General features: G+C 41.4%; 1 protein-coding gene across 5 annotated transcripts in view; it reads left to right on the top strand.

The window, feature by feature from the left end:
* Nucleotides 1-19896, top strand: part of DGKI (diacylglycerol kinase, iota) — a 228070-nt gene that overhangs the window by 37585 nt on the left and 170589 nt on the right. For 4 of the 5 annotated variants that reach the window (XM_014937443.1, XM_014937446.1, XM_014937444.1 and 1 more), the window contains exon 1: nucleotides 2241-2342. The exons of the other annotated variant lie outside the window; for it this stretch is intronic. In XM_014937443.1, coding sequence (XP_014792929.1) covers nucleotides 2254-2342 — 89 coding nt within the window. In that variant the 5' untranslated portion in view covers nucleotides 2241-2253. Of the gene's footprint in view, nucleotides 1-2240; nucleotides 2343-19896 lie in introns of those variants that run through there. 5 annotated transcript variants of the gene reach the window in all.

Genomic DNA, 19896 nt, shown 5'->3' with positions numbered 1-19896 from the left:
ATGACTAAGACAAAAAGAGGTAAATGGTTGCCCCAATCCAGGAGCCAGTATTTTTGGAGCCCACATCATGTTGGGTTAGCTTTTTGTAAAAGGAAGACAAAATGCTCTGAGAATGGTGTGTGCTTTGCCTGGCTTCCACAGCCAGAGGTAGAAACGCTCCAGGGATCCTTTCTAAGGGTACTTTTCCTCTGGTCAAAGGTAGAAAATACGATCTGGCTCCTGAAAGGCAGGTTACTCTGAAAGGCAGGTAGTTCTTTGTGTGCTCTGCAGACTGTTGAGAGATGGGGTGAGCGTGCTGGAGAGTCTGGGTGAATTGTGTAAAGGTAATTTCTATACTGCAGGAGTAGAAGATGCCATGGAGAAGGGTCATCAACAAGAAGGTGTAGGTAAAATGCAACTATGTGGTGGAATAACATACCTCCCTCAGCCTTTGGAGATGGGCCAAGCAAGACTAAGGATTTTCCAGCTGGAAGCCTACCTCTGGCATATCCAATCAAGGACAGGTCAGGAGGTTGCCCCAGAAGCATCCAGAACCAACCAGTGATGAGGCTGGAGGTTTTGCTGCTGAGTCAGTGGCCAAGGGAGCCTGTGTCTCCTGCCAGCCATGCAGAGGCAGCTGTGATTCCCTTGCACCCACCGATGGACAGCCTTCACCCCTCTGAGCTCCCGAGCGCAGCGCTTATGCTTCGCAGAGATACCTCAGGGCTTATGGCAATTGTGAATTTTTTTTTTTTTCTTTATTCTCTATGTAGCTGCCACATGCTGTGCTCAGCAAAGAGGTCTTTTCGTGACCCTTCTCAGCCCTACCGGCAAAGACCTACCCCAGCACCGGCTAAATATCTTGAGCTTCACAGTTGCTTTTTTAAAAAAAAAAGAAAAGTAAAGGCTTTTAAACTGTGCTTTGCAAACTATGCTGAAGGTTTCATGAAGTGGGTATTTTTAGCATGTCATAAAAATATAAAGCCCCACTCTTATTTTTATCCCTTCAATCTTTGCAAAATTAATTGAAAGCATTTTACCTTGCTCTCCTTTGCTTCCCTGACTTTCAGAAACTAGCTAACTTTAGGACCCAGGAGGGAAGGCGTCATCAGATGTTGGCAAACGCTGGCCATGTTGTGTGTCTATTTATAGTAGGCGTGTGTCTAACCACCTTGTCGTCTTTTCTTAGCATCAGCTGGACGAGCTCAGCTATCAATTATCCATGAAGCTAATGATAATACAAGGAAAGCTATGCAAAGCAGGTGCTCAGAGGGGAGAGAAAAGGGGGAGGTAGGTGACAGGACAGGGAGAGATGAGGTTTTAGGAACTGGAAAAGATCCTTTTGCTCAGCCTGAAAACCCTTATTATCTGTAATAATTATTAATAACAGGGGTGCCTGCACAAAGTCATTGTGTCTGCTTTCAGCTGGTACATCCCGCCCAAATGTTATTTCCCTCATTTATTTTCATTGTGTTGGCAATCAAAGATGGCTTTTTTCTTCTTTTTCTTTTTTCTTTTTTTTTTCCCCTCCCTTTGCTTTTAATAGTCCTTGAGCTGGGTGGTGTTCTTCCCCCCTCTCTGTCCTGGGTTCTGGTATTTGGGTTGGTAATAGCAGGTTCTAGTTTCCCCGTGGAAAAACTGAGCCTCTTATGCTTGGAGACTGCACCTCTACGTTTGTTTCCTCTTTTGTCTCTGTTTCAGAGAGGATTTTGCCTGTAAGGACTCTGGGAGAAGGGAGCAAATGAAGGGGTGTCATTCCACTCGTTGCCCGTGACAAAGCTGATTGTCAGCATTGTCAGCTATTTATCGGCCTTTTTTTTATATATTTTTTTTTTGATAGCTTGGCTTTGCTGCTTTTCTCTCTAAGCGCAGGGGAGCAGAACAGCGTGAACTCTGCTCTTGACAGCAGCTCAGGTTCTGACACCATCTGCCGCCTAATCCACTTCCAAGGAAGGGTCTGACGTCTGTGTGCATGTGTGTGCACATATACGCTCCCCACCTAGCCATACATCATTTCAGCAGACTCACACTGACCAGCTCGCAAGCGCCATTTCTCTTGCAAGAATTGGCCTTTGATACTTCTTTTCTTCCTCCTGCTTTAGATTTCCCTGATTCAGATTGACACATTGTGGTGGGAAGCAGGGGAGGGGGGTTATAAGTTGAAACTGGAGAAGATTTCCTCAAAATTTGAACACCTCTCTGTTTTCCTAACTAGTCTTGCTGAGGTGCTGGACTTTCAGATTAATTTTTTTTTCCCCACTTTTCCTGGAAGTTATGAGTGTGGGATGCATGGATTTCTTTTGCAAAAGCAGCAGGAAACAGAACATGTGTAAATTGTCCGTGCCAGGCTCCTTGGATAGCTGGTAAGTGGGTTCTTACAGGAACTGTTGAATTTTAAGCTTTTCAGTGACATAATGGCCAGTCTTGTTTGACTGCCGTCTGCAAGCACTGAATGCATTTCAAGCTTTCTGAATCTCCTTCCTCTAATAATATGTGAAGAATGACAGTTATCACGCATGATGCTATATCTGCTGATGTTTTTAGATGCACCGTGTTCAACACAGTTCACTGGTTGCGCTGGATCATGTTTGCTCATGTCACTCAGTACTGTGCACACACAGTGCTGCGGAAAACGGTGAGAGAATTGAGATGGGGAGAGAAGAGGGTTTTCGGGAAGGATGGAGGGATGGCACATTATGCATTCAGAAATGCCAGTTTTCTTGCTTGTAGTCAGTTATGCCATTTTTCTGGACTAGGGTAATGAATGTTTGAATTGGCTTCTGGAAAACAATAGCTCTCTACTGCTGGGCGGCTCCTACACCTGAGTCTTGTGATTTCTTCCTCCTGGGTGCCCATGGATAACCCTTTCCCCCCTATTTGAAAAAGTCTCCGTTGCAAAAAATGGGTGTCTTTCCTGGCTGTGAAGAATTGGACTACCTTCAAAATTTAACACAGTCTTTGGAAAGACATCCTTGTCTGTGCCAAACGAGGGACTAGGAATTCAATGTGCCTGTGAAGCCGAGCAGAGTTCTGCCATGTAATGCAGAGGTTTGACCCCGGGCTTCCTGATGGATCTGGAAAGACTGTCATCATCTGCAGGGAGGCTTTAGATCAGGCTCAGTTATAGCTTTCACTGGTTCCTGTGACATTCTGATTTGTGGTTGGATTTTTTTCCCCACTCCATCTGCCTTTGTTAGACCCTCTCCCTTGTTTTCCAGGCACGCGCTAATGGCAGGAAGTTATTTGCCTGTGTGACCTTCACAACAATTTCTGCATCGTATTGAGCATGGATTAGAGGAATCCTGTTATTCAGTTGCACTTGGTTTCATCAATCACACTTAAAACAAAATAAAAAAAAGTTTCATACTTAATTATAGTCATAACTAGGAAAGCAAACGAACATCGTGTTGTTAATTGGAGATAGATTTCTATACAAAAAATAGTTAATCGATGATCTTTAAGTGCATTTTATTCATCATGTAGCAGAAAAATGACTTTTTGACTCTTTGAGATTACTTGTGGAGGTATTAAAAGAGACATTTATATTAATATCATATTGACATGTATTGATGAAACCTGAAAACTTCTCTACTTTTCCCACTGCAGAAAATTGCTTTCATTTGTCACTTCTAAAGGAGTCAGGGGAATAATTCTCCACCCTCAGCTGGCAACTTAGGATTGATCTGATGAAGATAGAATATTTCAGACAATCGATTAAAGAACTTATCTTCCAACCCTAGTTTCAGCTCCTGTGTAGGATCGCATCCTGTTTGCAACAAAACACTTACAAGCCTCAGGTTATTTTTGAAAATGTATTCTCCAGAACCAAGCAATAGTTGAAGTACCAGAACTGTGTTGTGATGTGGTTTCATTTGGAGGCTGTTGTTCTTCACATTTTGCGCCTTTCCATGCAGGGAAAATAGCAGTGTGCATATAGAGGAACTGGACTTCTGAAATCACATTTTTTGCTTGAACGTTATCATTTTTCAGTGAAATATGTAGCTACAAGACAGTGGAAAAATGATAATGAGTGTTGTGCTTATGAGAATTGTGCCTCATTTTACATTCATAGTATTTAGAAAGTGCTCCCTTCCCTAGTATGTTTGTTTTCCAGTAGAAAAAAAATCTAATGACTATTAATTAATACTGATATATAGGTCATCTAAGATAAAAACAAAACTTCTTTCACTGCTGAAACATCTCTAGGGAATTGGAAAGCACTCCCTTCAGTACTAGAATGTTGAGTGATTTGTTGTTTTCCAGTTTTATCCACTGCTTATGTGTTTCTGTTCTATTTCAGCATGGGGACTCTGTCTCATAAGCATAGACCTTTGCCAACCTTCCATTGAGGTTTTAACAGACCTACACAAGGAGGGATGAGGGTTCCCCTTGGGCTTAGGTATTCCCTTTGTGCCTCTAGCCAAGCAGCAAGGAGCCCAGGAGGAAAGCTGATCCTCATGGGAGGTAGAGATCTTGCAGTAGAAAGCCTGAACAATTCTGAATAAGGTCCTGGAATCCAGCCATTTGGGGGTTCAATTTCCAGAAAGAGATTTCATGCATGTGAGCAGAACAATGTTGTCTGAACGCGTGCTTTCAGAAGGCTCTTTAGTCAGCTTATTACAGTCAAGCTTATCCAGCACTATTGATAAGCTGAAACCCCAAGAAAAACCAAAAGCCCAAACAAACTAAAATCTGAGAGTTGAGATGCCCTTTCCCCTTGCAACACTGCAAGTAACTGTTGCAGAAAAAGGGCAACAGGAGGTGGTCCTGAATCTGGCAGTTCGGAATAATTCTGGCTGTGTTACCTGTATCAGCTGTTTGGATGATTCTGGCTAGCTGGGCTGTTCTCCGTGGAGAAACAGGCTTCACTACTTCTATTGATTTTATTAGTGAAAATAATGCACTTTCTGAATGTGTATGAAGTTTTATATTGAGTATATTGTAAATATTTAATATAAATTTATTATTTATAAAATATATATTATTTATATTAATATATTTATATTAAATATATTGAGTGAATTGTAAATGTTTAATTATATTGAGTGTATTAGAATAACATTGGATACCCACATTGAGACCACTAAGTTAATTTGCTGAGCCTGGGTGCATAGTCATTTTTGAAACTGGTGCCCCTTTCAGGTCTGTTTATTTGCTAAACTTTTAACTTCAAATTAACTTTGAAAATTTAAGTAATAGAAAGTGACACTTTCACTTCCCTTATTTTGGAAATGGTGGATATAGTGTATGTTTTCTCGTTTCCTCATGTATAAAATGCATATATATGTTAATGATGGTCAACATTTCATAAATTGTTTTTAGGCTGAATATTCTTAACATCTTTACTCTCCTATAAAAAGTAATGTCTCAGGTGAAATTATCTGCAACTGGTTAGGCAATTGGAACTAATTTTTTTTCCCCCCTTGGTCTGTAATGAAAAGTCTAATTTACCATATCTCTTTAAAACTGATGGTAGCAATCGCTCTACAGTGGGAACTCGTGTCATCTCTTGGTTGCACAAAATCTAGGTTTGTGCTACTTGTGTTTGTGTATTGCATGTGCTTTTTTTTTTTTTGTTGTTGTTTGTTTGTTTGGAAATCAGGGGAAGGAGTGATCAGAAATACCAGTGAGGAAGCTGGAAGTTTGAGAATTTTTAATCTATGAGAAGTATACTCTATTTCCATATTTAAAAATTTTCAGACAGCAGTAGCTTGCTATCATGTTCAAGATGGCAAGCTCTGATTTGTGTGCATCTGTGGTGATCTCAAGGCAAACTTCAGTTTTCCAGTATGATTGAATTTAAAATCAAGTTGTTTACCTCATATGGAAATATTTGTTGCAAGCAAACTCGAGTTTTTTACATCAGGAGCAAAACATTTCTCCATGTTACTTGCCCTTAATACTCTGGGTTTTGATCTGCATGTGCCTGGTTTATATAAAGCAACTTGAGAACCTGAGGGGTGGCAGATCACCTAGACAGGATGATGCTTGTCTCGGGTTACTGCAGGGAATAAAGTGTGAAATAGCAGAGGTATTGATGAGGACATGTGATATATCCTGAAAAATCACCAGCTGTTCTTGACAATTGAGAAAAAGCACCAGTGTGGGATCCACCTCCCAAATGGAGCAGCAGGAGATGGGCGAGCTCCCTCGCCGCTGCGGGGGGACTGAATGAGAGTCTCGGGATAGCGATGACGGGCGATGGCTGGCTGGGTGTAATTCTAGAGTCAAATTACTGCTTCATTTAAAAGGAGGAACCTTACACCTGTTGGACTTTGTAAGAATGAAGTTGCACAGACGTGGGGCTACACATGAACACGGAATGAGGACTGTAGTGCAGTAGGCTTGAGTTACTAGGCTTTTCAGAAGACTTTCTCTTTGAGTAAGTTACGTGTTGGGACTTGGAATACACACCATGAAATGTTGACAATAACAATTAGAAAGTGAATATAATTTCTGCCAGCTCTCATCTCTGGCCTGCCAGAGAAATGCTCATTTTAGATAGCAGGTTCTTAAATTCCTGTTTCTTTTTGTCTGAAGCAGTACATAGATTTTATATCTCGCTCTGAAGATGGATGAATATAGCTCATCAGGGTATCCTTATTCTGTGATTTCTGGGGGCTATCAGGGTATCCTTATTCTGTGATTTCTGGGAGATCTGTTGCAGGGGGCTGCTTCATCAAACATTCCTAACACAAATAATCTCAAAAAACCCCAATGCAACCAAATCCTCAAAGATAAGTGCGGAAAGGGCACATTCTCCTAAAATTCCAGATGAGTATTTGTGCCTGTGCCGAATGCCACAAGCACGTGTGTACACAGAGTGCTGTGGTTTCTTTAAAGGAGGCTGGGAGCATCTCTGTAGTTTGCAACTCATGGATGCTGCCACCACCCCCTGCTCTCAGCACTGATGTCAAAGGGCAGTCCGACTGAACAAGGGAGATAAAAAAAATTTATGGGCTTTAGATCCTGAGGACCCTCTTCCTTTAGGGGTTGATCCTTTCACATGATAGTATCAACACTGAGATAAAGCTGAAGGTAGAAATTCCCATCTATTTGCTTGCCTGTGTGGTTGGTTTTTTTTTGAGAAGCAGAGCTTTTCATAGGCCTCTCAGCAGGACGTGAGAAATGCTCATTTTAGATAGCAGGTTCTTAAATTCCTGTTTCTTTTTGTCTGAAGCAGTACATAGATTTTATATCTCGCTCTGAAGATGGATGAATATAGCTCATCAGGGTATCCTTATTCTGTGATTTCTGGGGGCTGGGGGCTGCTTCATCAAACATTCCTAACACAAATAATCTCAAAAAACCCCAATGCAACCAAATCCTCAAAGATAAGTGCGGAAAGGGCACATTCTCCTAAAATTCCAGATGAGTATTTGTGCCTGTGCCGAATGCCACAAGCATGTGAAAGTGTGTGTACGCAGAGTGCTGTGGCACACAAATAATCTCAAAAAACCCCAATGCAACCAAATCCTCAAAGATAAGTGCGGAAAGGGCACATTCTCCTAAAATTCCAGATGAGTATTTGTGCCTGTGCCGAATGCCACAAGCACGTGTGTACACAGAGTGCTGTGGTTTCTTTAAAGGAGGCTGGGAGCATCTCTGTAGTTTGCAACTCATGGATGCTGCCACAACCCCCTGCTCTCAGCACTGATGTCAAAGGGCAGTCCGACTGAACAAGGGAGATAAAAAAAATTTATGGGCTTTAGATCCTGAGGACCCTCTTCCTTTAGGGGTTGATCCTTTCACATGATAGTATCAACACTGAGATAAAGCTGAAGGTAGAAATTCCCATCTATTTGCTTGCCTGTGTGGTTGGTTTTTTTTTGAGAAGCAGAGCTTTTCATAGGCCTCTCAGCAGGACGTTTTTCCTTTGCAGGAAATTCATATTTGAAAAAAGAGAGAGGAGAAGGTATTTGGTAGAGACTGTAAAGGATGTCAAAAATCTCCAAGTAGATCTTGGTGCACCAGGGACTATGTATGATGGTGACGTTCTCTAAATGTCAAGTAATGCTTGCTGGCCAAAATGGTCTAAATTCACATATAGCGATGTGCTCTGAAGCTGTGGGGGTTCTCCAAGGAATAAAAGTCACTGTAGATATTTCAGTGAGGATATCTAAACAGCGTTACTGCAGTTGGAAAAACAAAAAAAAATGGAAAAAACCCAGAAAAAAATAAAACCCGAAAAAGAGAAGAGGGAATTTCTGAGGAACACAGAAGAATAGAAATTTAAGTGGGTATCTCGGTTCATTGATGTCTGCTGTAATTTCTCAGGGATCAGTCTCTCCTGTAATAATCTTATTCTACTTTAAAGTAGTCGATGAAAGAGTGCACTTTCACTGTAATTAATCAAAAGCAGCGTCGAGGTAGGAAACCTTTGCCTAACTCCTACTCCCGCCTCGCCTGCACAGATCTTGAATGAAACTCACCAGGTGTTTGCGTATTTACTGAAATTCCCTTAACTCAAGGTTTTCCCTCAGCTTCAGGGTAGAAAATGTTGGTCTAATCATTCTGAATTGTGAATGTCTCACTGGAGTCCTTTGGCTGGAGAGGAGCTCCTACAAGGAGCGCAGTGCTCCACTGCCAAATGTCTTTATTTGTTATGTTGATTTAAAGAAAGCGTCTAAAATGATTTATTTTGTCACTTCTCTGCTCTCTTTTCTGGTGATTGTGTATGCAATTGTGAGGAACCAAGAGCAGCTAGTGTGGCCCTGTATTTGAGTGGGAAACTGCTATTTTAAATCAGGCTGGAAAGGACTATTTTTAAAACTGAAGATTGTGCTTTTAGCAAAAGCGCTGGAGGTGTGGGGACATGGAGGAAGTATAGGGATTGGTATATTTAACCCTTCATAGAGTTCTATGTTGGGGTTTATGCCCCTTTGCAGGAGAGAAGTTGCCTGTTATCTGGATGTTTTGGAAAGATTGTGATACAGAGGCGGAATAGATGATGCACAACTCAGCTTATGCCCATGAGTGTAAGGTCTGAGATCTTGTTTACAACAGGAATCTGTCTCGTGACGGTGTTTTCAGCAGCTGGTGTCAAAATGAGTGTGGCTAGTACAAATTAGTACTAAAAGCACTCAGCAGTTCCTGATGGCAAAATTCTCTGCACAAAGGGAACAGCGTCACGTAGGTGCGGTGTCCCCCTCTTGCTGCACTGGAGATGGGCTAGATGAACTGGGGTGAGTTAAGGCAGGGAGACGAGCAATGTGAGAAGCTGCAGAAGCTCCTATTATTCAACTGGATAGGTTTGATGTCTCACTAACAATATTAGCAATTCACTGGTCTTTCTCAGTAAGGCTGCTGGGTCTAGATATGTGAGTGCAGCCCCTGGGGTTTCTCTTCTCTTGACAGACAAGGAGGCTATCTCAGTGCACTCTTTATGAGCTGCCTGGCATATTTCAGTTTCCTTTCCTATACACTCCTGTGTATGATTTCCAGGTGGGTCTCATCCTTTTCACAGCAAAGCAGACCTTTTTGCATAGCTGCTTTACCTAATACGGACTATGCACTCTGCAGGATGTTTTAGGTTAGAAAATTAGCATGTAACACTGTCGGCATAGTGGGATTATTTAAAAGTTGGGTTTTTTCTCTCCTTGGATCATCATATAAATCACCCTGGGCCGCAGACCTTGTGTTGGGATGTGACTTCCATGAAAGATGTGCCTAAATTTAGTTACAGAACAAAGTTGTTTCTTCATTATTTACTGCTTAGAAGCTCATCAGTGTTACGGGTTAGTTCACATATTGGTGGACTTGTAAATGCTTGGTTATTTCCTATAAAGTGCAGAGAGGGTATTAGCCAAACAAAGTGGGACCTTGAGCAGTTTAGGATTACATTTTATGGGAAAACACTAAACTGCTGACATTATAGAGTCAATAAACCCTTGAATTGATCTATACTGTAATTTTTTCTGGGTTGCATCCTCTTCTGCCATTCCCTACGTGGGAAGGAAATGGTTTTCTGAAAATGTTTCTGCTGATATCAGTGTTAGTGTTCCTAAAGACAGAACAAATCCAAATGTTCTGGTCTCCACTTATAGCCCAGCACTTCTTGGTCCTGGTCAATATGAGGCTCAGTTCTCTTATAAATTATTTGGCATGCATTTGGAACTCTCTCAATTCTACCTCAGCCCTGCAAAGGGGTAGGGTTCAAACATAGTTCAACATGGTACTTTCTGTTCCACAAGGTGTACCTAGGTTATAACTGCTTTATTTAGCACAGTGGTCTCTTTTGTTGCAGTCATGGCCTATTTACAACTTCCAGGAAAAGTTTCATGTCTGTGCTGCTTGCACTAGAAAAACTGTGCTAACAACAATTTTTGCCTTTCATCCATAGAAAAGGGACCTCTTCCTTTGTTTTATAAGTATTCTGCATTGCTGTTTAAATAGATTTCTATGGAAAACAAATTTCTGTTTGTATTTCTATGATCAAAATCATTGACATGGAAGAACTGTAGCTATATTCTTCTCAGATCAAGGATGTTGATGCTTTTAAGGGGAGAAGGCGAGAAAGCTTCAGAAGTGCACTTTAGAGATGCATGTGAACTTGAACAGATTTACAATGCTTCCCTAAAAACAATGCAGAACTGAAGTCTACAGGGCTTGAAATTGGAAGAAGTCTGAGACAACAAATGGAGCTATTGGGCTGTGTAGAAAATGATTGTCTGCACAGCCCAGTGAACTGAGGGGAATTGCAGGAATAAAAAAAAAAATACATGCAGCTGAGTGCCCAGAGTTTTTTCTTCATTGTGAGTGCTTCTCATGAAGCCTTACAAGTGGGCTAACATAATCTAAGTCTCTTTGGATCCTCCTTAGCAACCCAGTTTCATGTGGCAGAGGCTGTGAGCACCTTGGCTTCCTTTTTTTTCCTTTGTGCAGCTGTTCCCAGTTTCCTGCAGGCACCTGGGATGCGCTGGCCTTACTGGTGAAGTGGTGTAGTTACTGTGTCTGAGTTAACTGGCAGCTGAAAGGCAGCATAAGTCTCTAAGCAGTCAGGTGGCAGCAGTGGAAGCAGCTATAGAGGCGCAGTTTGATTGCATTTAATCTAAGTATATTTAAATCTATTTAATCTAAATAGATGCAGAGAAAACTGAGCAGTGCCTGTTACCTCTGTGTTTTTATACCGTATTTGAGTTGTAAGAAAGGGAGGTATTTAATTTGCATGTAGCTAAGGCACATTATTCCCTCACATCTCAACCTCCAGAAATTGTCAAAACTACTGTCCTCTTACAGCCACCTTCTGTGGACTGCTAATAACTAACCCGCGAGCAAGAGCGAATGGTACGTTACAGCTTTAGGGGTGGCGGCTAGTACTTTATTTCCAATACATGTGAGCTTTGAGATAACTGTGAATCCTCTAGGGATTTGGATTTACTATTGACATGCAGACAAATCCCTAAGCCTGACTGTAAAACTGCTCAAGGCTGGAGATGGGCTGAAGTGGCAGTATTTAGTCACGCTACTTCTGGTTCCTCTGCCAAAGCTGTTTGTTTATATTCTGATCTGATTGGCATAATGTATCTGCATTTGCTTCTCTTTTTGAACAGAATTCTTCATCTCTAGTCTAGAAGAAAATAAATTGCATCAGTCAATGGGTAAAGATTCTTGATCTAATAACTGATTAAAGAGTAAGACTAGAGGCAAGAGATCAGTTTTTGGTCTAAAGGGATATTATCAGGGATTCACGTGGAGCCAGAATGGTTGTTGCTAAATATGTTATTGGAAACTGTTTGGAAACAGGAAATGAACTGTGGGGTGATGAAACTTCTATCTAGGCTATTCAAAATGAAAATAAATTGCGGAGTAGCAAAAGGATCGGTTGTAGTGAATGGATGGGCTGTAAAATGGGGGATGCAATTCTGTGTTCACAGGGCTGCTTTCCTCCATCTGCATTACTTTGCAGTTAACTCAGGCAAGGATGGACTTTGCATTAGTTATTACCCATTTGGAGAGAGATTTAGTAGTCACAGTAGATAATTGTATGAATATTTCTGCTTACTGCTCAGAGAAGCAAATAGAAGTCAGGGAAGGCAAATAGAGCAATAGTAATTTGATCGGTGAAATGGAACAGTTTATGGATGAGAAAAGACTTGATAGAAAAAGTTTTAGCAGCTTGAATGGCATGAGGAGCAAGCAGAAGGCAGGTAGGGAACGCTAATTTATTCCTTGCCGTGACGTAAGAGCAAGAGAGCATCAAATAAACTTGTCAAACAGGTTTAAAAGAATGGGAATTATTTTTGCTCACATCTCAGTGTTATATGGTGGATCTCATTTGTGCATAATCTCACAGAGACAAAAACCATACCTGTATTAGAAGGCCAAATGAATGAACACTGTAAAAATCCATTGGTGAGCGTGAATTGGAAGGATTTGACACAGACCACCTCAAGGAGCCCAAAGCTTTCTTTGCTTAAGGCAAGATGTGGTTGTGGAAGGCAATAACATACCTTCATGCTTGTCCTGTTGTGTGCTGCTTCTATGAGCATCCGTTACCAACTGGCTGCAGGCAAAAGCTGCTGGCATAGGTAAACATGTGGGCTCTCTCAGTAAGATTGTTCTTCTCATCTTAAGGTCTGTCTGTGTACAGCAGGCAGAGATGAACTTATCATATCCTTTGCCCTGAGCTAGCACAGGTGAGAGCTTGAGTCTGAAAACCAGCTCACCATGTTGACATGATGCTGAGATGGATCCAAAAAGCCCTACTAGCAGGTTTACTGGATCCTGCTGCCTCAGAGTGGCTCAGCATACTGAGTAGGCTGACTTCCATCCACAGAAAGTGGTATAGATGTGGAGGTGCTTGCTGTCCCAGAGGCGTCAGGACCGTGTATGAATTCTGAGCTGAGAAGGAGACCACCGTTGCCACGTTCTCCAAGCATTACCCTACTAGCCAGCTTAGCTGTTATGTTACTTGGAGGAACTTAATGCCCTTCCTCTCCATAAAATATTATATAGGGAGCCCATATTTCTCAATGTGGGGTCAGTTATCTACAATATATGCGTTAAAAAAACTGCACCAAAACAAGTGAGTCCTCTTCTGCCTTGAGCTTTTATCCTGGAGCCTATTTCTTTTTTTTTTTACAGATGGTTTCTGTTATGTTTCAGGGTTTCAATTTGTGTGGAAAGCTGGAATTTTAGCTGTGCCTGCGTGTGGTTTAATAGCCTAAAAACAATTAGGCACTGCAGAGAAAATTCACTAAGCTTGAAATAATCCGTGTTAACCACTATTCTAGTTTTGTTTTTGAAGACATGTAGCCTGTGTTCAGAAAATCCCTCAAACTTCATAAAGATCAGTCTGAAAGAAGGAATTTTGCTGAGCTGCAAGGCAGGGAAATGGTTACAGCTCTCAGATTTCTGTTGTGTTTGCAAAGCAAGACAACAGGAATGGAAACTTCCCCCCCTCCACCACTTTCCTGATGCTCTATTCTTCATTGCAGGGCTGTACAGAATGATGTGGGCCACTGCACATTTATGTTGCTCTGTTGTGTCATTGCAGTTTATACCAGCCAAAAACCTGATTTGTGAGGAGTTCAGCAGTTGTTTTTTGGTCAAAATTGCAGCAAAGGCTCTTGCAAGGCAATATCACTGAGTTCAGTGAACTCAGTTTATACCCACTTGTTCTTCAGCATGTGGCATCCTCAAGATCCATGCCAAAAAGATTCTCTACAGAAGCTGGCACGTAGTTTCCAGGAAAAACAATGAGAAGTACTTTCCAGTTCCTGTATATTTGTACACAGTGCCCTCCACCAGTCCTCTGAGTTTTAGCTGTTACATCAAGGAAGAGTAATTTTGTTCCAAGAGAGAAAACATTGGCTTGTTGTAAACTTCATTTCTTTGCTATGATTTCCAGTTCAGAAGTTGTCTTGGTTTTTTCCCTTCCCTTTAAAAATTTTTTTGTTTGTTTTTTTGCGCCCCTTCTCTGACTGGTTGCAACTGGAGTTGAACGAGAAGTCAAGGTAGTCCCCTCAGTCTTATGAGAAGATGTATACAGCTCCCATGAGGACAACAAAAGTTTTGAGAGGGTCAAGTGATTTTTCAGGTAACTTAGTCTATCTACCTTTGATCTCAAGGATCTTACTGTTTTGCAAACTAAAAAAGAAAAAATGCCTTGCTTTGCTCATGCAAAGCAATTTGTGGGAATGGGAAAAACCTAAACACCCCATCCTAAAACTAAAAAGACCTCAACTCCCAAAATGTAGGAAAAATGGGCCTTACAAGAAAAAAATGTGGGAGAGAGAAGAAAACAAAGTATCTGAAGAACAGAATTCATTCTTAGCTGTGTATAAAGCACCAAAACAAGGTGCATGGGATCAGATTATATTGTCTCTGATTCATTGTTCATTTCAAGTAGGTTTTCTGCACTGTTGTGCTTATCTTTTGAGGGTTATCTTTGGCTGTGAAAAAAAAAAAAAACCAACACCCTTTCCTGGCACTGGGATGCTGGGAGAAGATTGCTGTCCCCACTCTCTGTGGTGTCCAGGGATTGTTGGGCTTGGAAAATCCCCCCTTAGCTTGATGACTCCTGCTCAGTACAGGCCCTTAGATGTGTAAAGTTTGGTATGGAAATAAGAGCATTGAGTCAGTGGAGGCTGGTGTTACAGAAGCTGTCTCTGTCCTGTTCTGAGAGCAGCTGAGGAATGGTGGGGGTGGTACCCACTTAGGATAACAGATCTTGACATGTTTGTGGATGCAGCTATCAGCCAAAGGAGCAGCCAGTGTCCTTTGCCTGCTCTCGTGTATCTCTTACATCTACTTGGCACCTCTCTCCTCTCTGCTCTCGCAACAAGAGCTTGGAGAATGAGTGACTATATCACTTTAGCTGTCTGGAAAGACATATTTCCTCCAAGCTCCCTCAGCCTAGAAAAAGAAAAGCTGTAGGTCTTGTTAAATATCACTGTCATCTAAGATATAGGAAAATAAAGTTTTGGGGGAGTTTAATTCTTTTCTTCACAGTGGGGGTGCCAATTGTGTGGGATTTGTTAGTCATTAGTGTAATACAAGTAATAAGGATATTCTGATTTGCCTGAAATGAACAGCCTGGAAAAATCACATGAAAGATGGATTACACGGGGTTCCTTCTTTTCGGTTTGAAGTCTGTAAGTTCACCCAAGGACCTGCCCTTCTGGCTGTTCATTTTCAGAGCCCTTCTGAGGTGTACCCAGCGCATAAAGCAGCCTCCCAGCACATTATGTATCATGAGGTAATGCGTCAAACTGCGAGAAAATAGATACTTTGACACAAAGTTCTGCACTTAAAAAAAGCAACACACCTCCTTGCTTCCAATCTTTTGGTTAGGTATTTAAAAAAAAGATATTTTCCCACAAAAGCAATTTATTGCTAATTCTATACCAGCAAAAGTGGGATATGTAATCATTATTTTGAATTTGAAAGGGGGGATGAAAGGTGGTACAAGCAGTGTGGTTTGTTAGTGATGGCTGCAAGCAATAGGCCTGCGGTTCTGCAGCTATTGGCTTGTTTGATTTATTCTGTTAAGAAGTGCTTGGTTCCCCTTTTTCCAGCATTGTTTATGCTTCAACTCCCTGTTTCCCTTGCTTTAGCTCTTGGCCCACATGATAATTAGGTAAAGAGAACAAAAGCTATGCTTACCTACTTTTCTCTAAGTCATGCAGGAGAAGTAGGCCTTCAGAGGGGATTTAAAAGAGAGGAGGATAATGATTTAAACTTGAGCAGGAAGTAAAATAAGGAGATACAGAATCTAATCTCTGTGGTGGATAACCAGGAGAGTAAAGTAATGAAAGTAAGGGGAATATTTAAGTTCCTTGTGTTTTTGGAGGGAGCACTGGAGGCCTATAAGGAAAGTAAATCAGGCTTTATGAAGCACTTTTTTGACATGGAAAAACACATCACATGCAAAAAAGATCCTATTGTCAACAAATGCATTTAATTTCAGTTTGAAACAACTTGACAGGCTAGATATTCCACATGTGTCTCTAAAGAGGAGAAACCTTTTTTGGGGAAAGGGTATTTCATACCTCTTACATGATATCTGTATTTGTTACTCCTTATTGTGTGAAAAAAATCATCAGAGCTTAAAGTGCTTAAGTGGAAAATCAAGAATTTATTTTTATCCGAGGTCCCTTCAGTAAGAATTTCCTCCCCCTTCTCCTACCAAACCTGTATGGAATTAACTTCGTTTGTCTGAAACAGCCCAAGGGGACCAGCTAGGACTCCAGCAGATCTTACATGTCAAAGTAGCTCTTATCTTTTCTCTCTCATTAACATTACCATTGCAAATACTTGTGTTCTTTGCTCCTCTTCTTTTCTAAATGCAGTAGGAGATGCTTTATATTAGGGAGTTTTTGAGTTCTTAATTTTTTTTCTGGAAGCTCCAAAGAAAAAAGGAAGTACAGATGATTAAGGAGACAAATTGTTCGGCAAAGTAAGGTCATACTGAGAGGGGAGTTTGTAGCACTTTAATTTCTGAGATAAATTTAAACTCACAGTATTAATCTGGGTGCTAATATTTCTACTGACCTTACTTTTCTTAGTGTAGCTCTAGCTGATCACGATCAGGCTTAAATGAAACACTTTAGATCCAAAGCCAGAGCTTCACACAGAAAGCACGTTCTCCTGTGACTTTTAGACGAATGGAGCTTTCCTGGGTTGACACAGGTAACAGCTTAAAAAAAAACCACTGACCTAGGTGACTGAAAAGCTCTCACTTTCTTTGTTAATACCTGCTCTCTCCATATACTGTCTTGGTGTGAGCGAGGAGCTGGCATCTCCCTAGCACACTTTGGAGGAGTTTGTAGAAGTGCTGGGAGCTGTTAGGAGGTGTCCTGGATCGTCCCCAGAGTGTCCAGGACATGGACATATAGTGGCTGTGAGATCAGACTGCTGTCTAGACACTGCTGGGCTTGAGCCCATGCCATGGCCTGTCCTCCTCTCTTACCTTGCATGTCCCTATTCACTCCCTTTGTCTTGACTTGTGCCCTCTTTGACTCTCGTCTCTTGCTTCTGCCCTCAATCTGAGGGTCTAATTGGCTTGATTGCCAAATCATGGTGATTGTACTAAATTCCTAACGCTATTTTTAGTTTTTTGAGTCATTAGGCATTTTTTGAAAATTCCGTACGCCTCTTTCAAAATAGTGCCTTTTATTTTAAAATGAACCAAATTGTTCACCAGGGCTCTACTCTAGTAGAACCACGCTTTCCTCACTGAAACCAACTGGTGATTTAGTATTGCTGGAAGGCAGTTTGTAACATTGACTGCCAGATTCACTTGTGTATTGAGTTCAACTGTATCCATGGATTGTTAGTGGTAGGCACTGGTTGCATAAATAAATTTAACTGAGGGCACTAGCCCAAAAGCAGTTAACTGCGGCATGTTGAATTAATGCTGAAGGAAAGGAAATATCAGCAATAAGGACAAAAGTTGGCTAGCAGATGGAATTGGGGTGGGGATTTTCTACCTCAATTGTGCTGGGATCTTTCTACCTGCACCAAAAAAATCAGATTCACTATTGCTGCTGTTTTGTGTTTCCTCTGAAACACTCCGTTTTGTGTTTCCTCCTATGTGACAACCAACATGGGAAGGCATGTTTATGGGGAGGCACGTTTCTGGGGACACCCACCCAAACTGCTGTGTCAGAATTGATACCCCAATGTGAATTGTATTGCTCCTGTGGCAATGGAAGAAGGTATATTTTTCTTAAGATAATCTCAGACAAAATTGTCTTGCAGCGCAGACACTCTTACTCTTGCTCGACATATTTTGTCAATCTTTAGTCTGTTGCTCATTGTATTTGTTATTACAGTATGGAGGTTTAATTAGCTTTGGCAACAAAGCTGCAAATTCGTAGCTTCATACTGCATACTATGAGATACGGAAAAACTAGTTGGGAATGTTCTGAGCAAAATATGTGTAATTAATTGATTTAGAACAGACTGTGATGATCTATTAAAATGGAGTCTTGGCTGGGCTATTGCGCATATTGCTGTGTGTATGTGTTAAGGTAATATGATGATTGTGATACAGTGCATGTTGGAAGGAGGAAATGGGTCCATGGTACACTGAAAACCCTAGGGGTGCATCTGTTTTGGTGATCTGGTTTGACCTTCTGCTGAATTTTGCAGGATGGTTTTGGCAGCATTATGGGTGAATTTAAGACAGACTTTAAAGTGCAGGGAGGAGGGAGAACATATTAGATAGATACTAAAGCGTATCCAACTCTGACAATGTGAAGAGATCATGCTAACAAGACATTTTGAGTTGTGTGTCATTTTCCCATCCCCTCTCCCAGTACTTTTTGTTCTGCTCTACTTTGTTCCTAAGACTGATCTTAACTGGTGCTCTGTTTTGATGTGGTCCACAGCTCAGTTTCCCCAAAGGGGAGACTGCTAGCTAATGTCAGTTAAATTGGCAAGATAGGGATGGTTGAGTCATGTGCTGTACCCCAAGACTTGGTTTGAAGATGGAGTGTCATTGAGAGAGATGTGAGATTGGTCAGAGAGATGAGAAGTTGGGAGTGGGAGCAGAAATGCAGCTATTCCTAGGGCGTGCTGGTGTTCCATTTCTTGATATCTATTTTCTATTTCCCCTGTTCCTCCACACTCATTCAGCGCACAGGCAGAGGAGGTGAAAATTACAAAACTTGCTATATAATAAAATCATTGTTCACTTGTTATTTAATAACTCTTAATATCAAATGACTGCAAGAATTTAAAGCTTTTCTATAGGTAATCCAAATGTAAAATGTGACCTTCCTCCTTTCTTTCTTCTGGAACTGAATACAGAACAGTCAGCCCCTGGAGTCCTCGAGTCACTGCGTTGGCTTTGAGGTGGAATAATTTAAACCAAAAGCATATCTCTGCAAGAGGAGGAAACAATGCACATCAACAGCCTCTGAACTGCCCACGTAAGTGCTTCACATGGCAAAACCCAGGCTATCGGAATCCAGTTATTCATTATCACATGTTTGGCAGGCAGGAGTTATGGAAGGAAGGTGGTGAACTTGTCGGAACTGGAGTGTGGCCTGCGAGCTGGGTTAGGTAACTGCAGACAATTTAAGCCCTTAAATGGAGACACTGTTGAGATTTTTTCCTTTTTCTTTTCTCTACCCCTTCACTGATGCCGCAACAAACCTTTGACAGCTTGATGTTGGAACCTATTCCCTTAACAACTGACTTCTCCTCTGGGTTTCCTTCTTCTGGGTTGCTGTAAGTTGCTTGTGAGTGCTTTGTGCACTAGCTGCAATCTCCTTTTAAAGACCAATTTTGCAACCTCTGTTGTCCCCCCTGTAATTATTACTTTTCTTGTCAATCCTTCACTTTAGAAATGGACCTGTTCTTAGAATTCCACTTCAGGGAATTTCTATAGAGTGAGGATAAAACTGGTTTGGATTTGGGCACTCTCCCCCGTAGCAGTTCTCCAGGTGTCTGCTGTCCTTGCTGAGATGCACGTGCACCAGCTGATGGCTGCACCTGCAAGGAAGTGGTTCAGCAGGGTACAGGCATTGGATTTGGGGAGCACAATGCTGAATTACAGCCTCGAGTGTTTGTTTATGTACTGGACACACGTTTATGCCCTATGGAAAAAGAGTGCTATCAGGACTGCAAACTCAAACGCACAGAAGTTAGGAAATGCCAGGACGTTAATTTTCCCACCCGCTTGCGCATATGCATCATGATTCAGTCTTTAATTACACAGTTGCACACTGGTTTTCCACAGAATTCCTGTTTCCCTCTGTGCACAGGACGTCTACTGGTGTTTGAATGAGAAGCTATTCAATATTTTGTTTTCTCCTTATTGTTTCTCATGACATTATTCAGGCTGTGCAATGAGGGAGGATTTACTGATGGCCTTATTGTTTTGTTTTGTTTTCTTCGTGATTTTCATCACAGCACAAGTGGCCAGTGTTTCATGAACACTCTTTGCATTGGTTCTGCCTGATC

The sequence above is a fragment of the Calidris pugnax genome, unplaced genomic scaffold, assembly GCF_001431845.1.
Source record: "Calidris pugnax isolate Ruff unplaced genomic scaffold, ASM143184v1 scaffold1, whole genome shotgun sequence".
Taxonomy (NCBI): Eukaryota; Metazoa; Chordata; class Aves; order Charadriiformes; family Scolopacidae; genus Calidris; species Calidris pugnax.
This window is presented reverse-complemented; position numbering and strand designations above follow the sequence as displayed.